The sequence below is a fragment of the Microtus ochrogaster genome, assembly GCF_000317375.1.
Source record: "Microtus ochrogaster isolate Prairie Vole_2 chromosome 14 unlocalized genomic scaffold, MicOch1.0 chr14_random_2, whole genome shotgun sequence".
NCBI classification, from domain to species: Eukaryota; Metazoa; Chordata; class Mammalia; order Rodentia; family Cricetidae; genus Microtus; species Microtus ochrogaster.
In genome coordinates this window covers 7,985,443-7,993,070 of record NW_004949097.1, presented here as the reverse complement: position 1 = coordinate 7,993,070, position 7,628 = coordinate 7,985,443, and the positions used below count along the sequence as shown (strand labels likewise).

The 7,628-nt window shown below is 38.5% G+C and overlaps 1 protein-coding gene across 1 annotated transcript in view; it reads right to left on the bottom strand.

Annotated features, from left to right (window-relative positions):
* Positions 1-7,628, bottom strand: part of Pde3a (phosphodiesterase 3A) — a 272,374-nt gene that overhangs the window by 16,495 nt on the left and 248,251 nt on the right. The window contains exons 9-10 of the mRNA XM_005364554.2: positions 7,291-7,428; positions 2,802-2,913 (exon numbers count right to left, since the gene is read on the bottom strand). Coding sequence (XP_005364611.1) covers positions 2,802-2,913; positions 7,291-7,428 — 250 coding nt within the window. The remainder of the gene's footprint in view (positions 1-2,801; positions 2,914-7,290; positions 7,429-7,628) is intronic.

Here is a 7,628-nt window from a genome sequence, read left to right as displayed (position 1 = left end):
TTTCACACTTCTACTAATAAGTTGCCTATATAGACTGTTATATCACCTGCCACTTCATGAAGTTTCTCTCTTCATCCCTTTGTTTCACACTTCTACTAATAAGTTGCCTATATAGACTGTTATATCACCTGTCACTTCATGAAGTTTCTTCCTTCATCCCTTTGTTTTTATAGCTGCATCTAGATGAACTGAGATGCACATGAATGACAGTTGAGTTTTATGCTCCCCTTTGCCCTGAACGGTGTTACAGGCAAACTCTAACTAAAGATTTAATCTCTGAGGTGTGAATAAAGTAGCAAGTCACGGTTCATCTGATTCTGTTTTCACTTTCCGTCCACAGCTTTTTATTTTATGTTAATTGTGGATCTGCTTACAGAAAGCCACCAGACATGTAATTCGTCAGGGGTGTCAATACAAAAATATTCAGACCAGTGAACATTTGTATTGGTGATTAAAACTATGAAAAGCAAGGCTTTCATAGCTTGCTCACATTAGCTAAGGGCCTAAGCTCAACAGAGAGAAGACATCATATTTTGAAGCAGTGCTAATCAAGCTAAAGCTTTCCCAGGAGATGGAATTGCAAGGAGCCAAGAGACCTCGGATAGTGCAAGTGAGTTTATTTATTTTAATGCTTAATTATTTCTTTGTGTGTGTGAGTGTGTGTGTGTATACACATACACACACACACAAACACACCCTGGAAGTTAGAGGAAAACTTGTGGAAATCAATTCTGTCCTACCATTGGGTTCAAGGTATGAATCTTGGGTTCTCAGCTCTGATGGTAACCATCCTTATTCATGGAGCCAACCTGTTTGCCCTATAAGTATCCTTACTATATAAATTATTCTATGGATGGACCATTCAATAGCTTACAAAAATAAATTATTTATTCATCTAAAAATGGGAAAACACAAAATAACAAGCTTTAGAATCTGGAAGCTTCTTTTTATACTCAGATACCAGGCCCTTGTGTTTCCCATCTTCTCATGTGACACTACAAACAGCAATGTGTTCTAGATCATCGCAAAGCAGCATGGCCACACATCACACTATTTCTATCTAGTGTGGCATCTAAATGAAGTCAATAAAGCCTGCTGATCAAAAATTAAAATACATTTGTGAATAAAACAGTAATTTGTAAATACTGTCTAGGGCCTTACTGTATTTTTGCTTCCCTGTGGCTTCCTTTCTGAAAAAATGTTTATTTATGTAACTCCCTAATCCTTGTGAAATCACTAACATTTATGTCACTTGCTGGCATTTGACCAGGCTGAGCCCTGGGAAAGTCACATTAAAGGAAGCCAGGCATATTGCCAGATTCCCCTGCAACAACCCCCTTTTCATCTCTTTCTTCCAACTTCCACAGGCTTCATTGGCCAGACTTTCCCAAAGGACCCAGTATCATTAAGCACTTCTTCCTCAAAGCCAACTGACTGATTTTGATTTCTTGATCTTGTATTCCTCAGTCCATCTCAGTGGCAGACTGTATTCTTCCTTTCTTCCTGTCATAGTATGTCCTATGCCTCTTCATGTGAGTATCTTAATGACAGCATGCTCACTAGGCGAGCACGTTCAACCTTTTCAGAGATTCTTGCCAATTATTTGTGTCCACATATAAGCATTTTTAAAATTTAATTTCAATTTCTTTTCTGTTTTTGCTTTTAAGACAGGGGTCTCTCCTTATAGTTCAAGATTGTTTTAAACTCACTATGTGGTCCTGGATAACCTTGGATTTCTGATCCTTCTGCCTCAGCATTCTGAGTGCTGAAATTATAGACACGTGCCACCTGACTCCTTACTTGCCAGGAAAGTACCTTACCAATGGGGCTACACCCCAGCCCTTCATTTCAAATCTTGATAACTGCAAAAGTTATGGGCTTTTGAAGTTCAAAATGTATAAAAGCAAACTTAAAAGGGAAATCATGTTTGAAATGAGACACATCCAATTTTACTGCACATGCTGCCAGAGTCTACAAAGAGCACATCCCTAAGACATATTCAAATTACCAGATGAAATAGGACTCTTCATTTGAAATACCATATGGACGCTATGCACTTCCAGAGCTCCTTTAGTTGGGTCTTTGGACATGTTCTTCAGCTTTGTACATTCTATAGTATTGTATAGCAATCATGTTTATGTGCAGTGGTTATGTGGATTTGAGAGGAACGTTTAGCCTCTCGTTTGCATTCTGTCTTCATTATTATAATTTTTATAAATAATAAAAACTGAAATTCTTGACAGGGCTCTCATCTTGGGGTTTATTTTTTTACAACTTCCCCATCACTATTTTTGTATGTTTCTTCTTTTCTATACTATTAACTCAGCCACCCCTTTCTATCCCTTCTGAACAACTACCAGATATATCTCATCTTGAGAAAGCATCCAATGTTCTTGTTTCAGTTATTGAACTAACTAGATACTTGATAAGAGTTTAAATTCACTCAATGAAAGCAGGTGATTATTTAATGAGGATAAATTTAAATTAAATATTGAGTCCTACCTCAAACAACTATGAGAGATATTCAAGGCACATATTCTAACCTTTGAAGAAGTATCAGCCCATTTTGCCCTGAAATTCTTGTGAAGCAGATCTCATGACCCTATTTTCAAGATCACGAAATAAGGCTAGAAAAGGTGGGTGAGGCTCCAGGATCATACACAGTGTGCAGAGAAGGAGACAGGTTTCTAACAGCAGCCACTGATATACAATGAGGTCACATAGATTAGCTAACGACTGGACCTCCCACTGCTTTCTGCAGGTCTGAAGAGCAAGCATTGGGTTAGCTTACATATACTCACAAGGAATGTCCCTGTATCCGATCTCCAAAGCATGAAAGTAATTCATAAATTCCCTAACCGGGATTTTAAAGGCCTCAAAAAGGCCCATGTCTTCAAACAGTCTGTATGATACCTGGAAAAGGAGAAAACAAGACCTTGTAAGACATCACTCATGATGCTAGAGATGGTAAAAGGTCAGATTGTACACCAACAACCACACTGATGTGCTCCCAGTAGAGATACTCCTATTGGGAATATTAAGCACACTGAAGACTTCCATGTACTGAGATTGTGGACTTCCTCACCACTGGGACCATGCCATCTGTATTTAAGATAATTATTGCACATAAATCCCACAGACATCCAGGAAACCAAGAAAAAAATGCAGTATAACTAAGAACTGGGATCTTAAATTAGAAGATGAATGAACACTTTAATACACACATGCTAAGCCAGGCAACTGCCAACTGCAATCCCAGGACATGGAAGGATATGACTAGAAACTTGTTATGGCTTTGAGTTCAATGCTAGACACAAGAGTTCTTCCTATTACACTCATTATCATTGTTTTAGCCAATATTTGAGTTCTTACATATAAGTTCTGTGAGAGTTGACAGTGCATGTTGCATCAACAATAGTTCCAGTAGCAATGGCAATGGTGCAGATACACATAGCAGCAAGTGAGACGTGCACCCTAATCAATCAGCACATACTAATTATTTATAGATAGTTCTCAGAGTACCTTTTGAGATTGGTACTATGAATTCCCAATATCTGATAGCAAGAGATGCTAAAAACAGAGAAGTTGAACAACTTGCAGAAGATCACCCAGTTAGTATGGAACAGCCAGAATACAAACTGTGCATGTCAGTTTTAGAGTTTGCAGTCATAACTGCTACAAACCCCACAACCACAATTTGGAAATCAAGGTGATTAGAACTTCAAATCCTTAGAGTTTCAAATGTATATATAAAATAGGGTCTCACAATGTAGCCCTGGCTAGCCTGGAACTCAATATTAGGTCAGGCTGGCCTCCAACTCAAAGAAATCAACCTACCTTTGTCTCCCAAGTCCTAGGATTAAAGGCACCATGCATAGAGCCTTACCATAAAGCTTAAAACCTTTCAAAGAGGAACTAAGGGTTAAGACTACAGTAGGCTACTTTAGAGTCAGATTTTACAAGAGGAAATTGATATCGATCTATCAAAATTAACCGCCTAGTATTTCACACATACCATCATTCCAAATTCATGAAGAAAGGATCATGAACTACACAAACTGTGTTCACTAAAAAGGTAAATATAATTTAAAAAATCTAAAGGCTGGAGAGAAGGCTCAGTGGTTAAAAGAACTGAATGTCCTTGCAGAGGACCAAGGTTCAACTTCTAGTGTCCATGGTATTTCACAACCATCTGAAACTCTAATTCCAGGACACCTAAGGCCCTCTTCTGGCCTCCACAGGCACCAGGCATGCATGTAGGACACAGACATACATGCAGGAAAAGTAATAGTATGCATAAATAAGATAAACAAATTGACTTTTTGCTAAAAATAAAATAAACATGTAAAACATTTAGAAGCAAAGAGTTCAACAAGGCTAGAACCTGTGGCCACCACACATATAGCTCTTCAAAAACCTGCTTGAAGTGAGACTTGGCCCTGTGAAGTCTCAGACAAAAGGTGATTCTTGATCAGCCCATGCTAATTGATTTTTGTTTGGGCCATACTAATTAATTTCAGTTGTCCTAACACCTCACTAAAAGTGTTGTGGAAGTCATGGAAACTTTTCCATAATAAGAACTTTGTGATTCCTAAACTCAAAGGCAGAATCTCAGAAAGGTCCATGGAGTAAGGTAAATACTAACAGAGAGAGATACAAAAAGCATATCTTGTTGGATGACATGTACATGGACATACAAAAGATATGTAGGTGACCTTATTCTATTAAATACCCTAAACAGTCCAAAAATCTACTAGTATCCATGATTCATAAACAGATGGGACATAGCTGAGAGTGTTGTTCATGGGTAGAGTCCAAGCTTCGCAAAGCAGATTCAATCGCTAGCAAGACGCCAATAAAAAAGGTCACTCATACACCTACCTCTCAGACCATCAAGGGACACAAGGAATTAGTAGAAGTATTTGCTATATTGTCAGTGTGCTGAAAAGGTAAGGCATCAAGGTCACTTTGATATGTGGTCACACTTTCTATTTGGAGTGTTGGGTGATGCTGTGAGTGAATGTGTTTTATGGGTTGCTGGGATGTAGCTGAATATAAAGAACATGGACTTCTAAAAAGGTTAATCTCACAAAAGATTCTAGAGACAGAAAGGGGGAAAAAGTGTATTCTTCCAAGCCTTAGCATCTTCTGTAACACTGAGAATAAAACAAACAAACAAATAAAACTTGTAAACCAAAGTGGTGTGGTGACATAGGCTTGTAATTCCAGCCCTTAGGATTTGGAGACAGGAGGATCAGGAGTTCTATGTGATCTTTGGTGAAATAACATGCTTGACACCAGCCTGTGTTATATAATAAGCCCTTGTCTAATAAAAAAAGAAAACAAAACAACAAAAAGAGTAAATCAGTTAACCAACCACTGCCTCTACCACCACTACCAAAAACCTATACCAAATTACTGTGGAGATTAGAGACAAGCAAGCAGGTATGGTGTTTGGAATCTAAAACCCGTAACTGTGAGGCCAAAGTAAGAAGACTGTCAGGAGTTTTGGCTATCTGGAGCTACATAGGGAGTTTCTTGTAGGTCAGCCTGTGCTAGAGTGTGACACTGTCTCAAGAAGAAAAGAGAAAAAAAGAGAGTCTACAGCAAACCTGTAACATGCTTCAAGGGCTACAGTATGTGGTAATTTTCTCATTCTCCTTACATAGACTGCACAGGATCTCCAGTAGAAAGGAATGAAAGGTATTCCCTGGACCACAGCTATATTTTGTAGCAGGATACATTATATGCCTTGTTCCAAAACAGCCTCACTCTCAATGTACATGTTGCAATTGGATTCAAGCGCTCTTAGGAGGAGAAACAAATTTTGACAGTAAGGCAATGGAATACAGTGACTGCCTTGAACTTGCTAGCGTCAGTGAGCTTTTCAGACAGTTTGGCACTAAGAACTCGGGAAGAGATGAATGGAACTCTCAACTCCTAACAAACATGGCTGCCTGCCACTGTATCATGGTCAAGGCCAGAATAAAGTCTAGCAGAGGGACAATGACATATTATACAGATGGTAATTACTTCTGCTTCACGGTTCATCATCTAGTTGATCCATCATTAGTTTGAAACAGATTTCTTGATTGATAATTCCTTTAGGGAAAGGGTCTTTTCTTGGAGACCAGAAGCATTCTCTGGGCCTGTGTATTTAACGCTAATAGTTGAAGCACCAGCTTTCCATGCAAATCCTGTGGACTGTCCTTCCCCTAGATGGTCCATATTCAGGCTCTTGCAGAGCAGCTGAGGACGGCCAGTCTTGAGGATAAAGAAGAACCAGTGTTCCACAGGTTTCTAGTATTTGGCAGAAAAGTTATTAGTGGCCCTTGATCCCACTGAAACCATTTTGGATGTGTGTTGCTTTGCCACTTTTGAGGTAGAGATTCACATAGCCAAGGGTGACCTCAAATTTACCATAGTCAACACTTTTCAAGGGTGCTGTGATATTTACTCATATGCATATTTTAAATATATACTGATATACCATAGTATAACCCCTTGGATTATAAATATATTTTTTAGTTGTTTACTTTAATTTTATGTGTATAAGTGCTTGGCTACATTTATACATGTACACCATATGTGTACCTGGTGGCTAGCGAGTCAAGAAGAAGACACTTAGCTTTGATTTTTGAAAAAAAAAACATATTTAAGCACTCAATTTCCATGTTTCCTTTCCACTTCCACCAAAAAAACCAGTACTTTAATGGGGAAGCCTTGAGAGAGTCTCTCTTCAGAGACAAGACTAACACATTTTTCATGCACCCCGGCCACCAGTCAGTATTTCTGGTAATGACAGAGATGGTTTCAAAGACATGAAATTCTGATGTTTCACATGCCAGTGGGGGAGATACATATTTCTACATAGTATCTTATTTTTGATGAAGCCTAAGCACTGTGATACTCAGAAGTTAAAATAATAGTTGAAAGATATAACCATAGGGATCAATTCATCATAAACCGGAGTTTTCTTTCTGGGGCTAGGCCAGCTTCTCTTTGGCTCAATTCTATGAATTTAGGTCACTGTCCATCTTGCTAATCTATTTCTGCCTCTGTCTCCTTTGTTTAAAAAAAATACATAACATCTTAACTGTAGGCTGCAACACTCAATTGGAATTCCAGTTGTTTTTGGTCAGTACATAGCCATGAAACCTACCACATGTTCTATGATAAAATTTAATTCTTTCTGCACACATGCCCACAAGTGTTGAGAATGTACAGATTAGCAACAAACTGAATGTTTCCTTCTGTGTTTCATGTCATCTGCTTAAATAAATTTCTTACCTGGCTCAGAATACGGCCACATTTTCTTCCTATATTTTCCACTAAATCAAAAATTGGAAAATTCCAGGTGTTTAACTGATCCATAATTGAGTCCAGGTTATCCATGACCAGGGGTTCAGGAGCAAGAATTGGCTTGTCCTGTAATAGAGATAAAGATGTTTGAACCACATATAGCTTTTCTATTAAAACAATCATCATGTTAGTAAATTCAATAAGTAACTGTGGCTCTCAGAAATAAATAACCATAAATCTTAAAATCAGTAAACAAACAGAAGGAAGAGGAGGAGGAAGAGGAGGGGGGGAAGGGGAAGAAGAAGAAGGAGGAGGAGGAGGAGGAG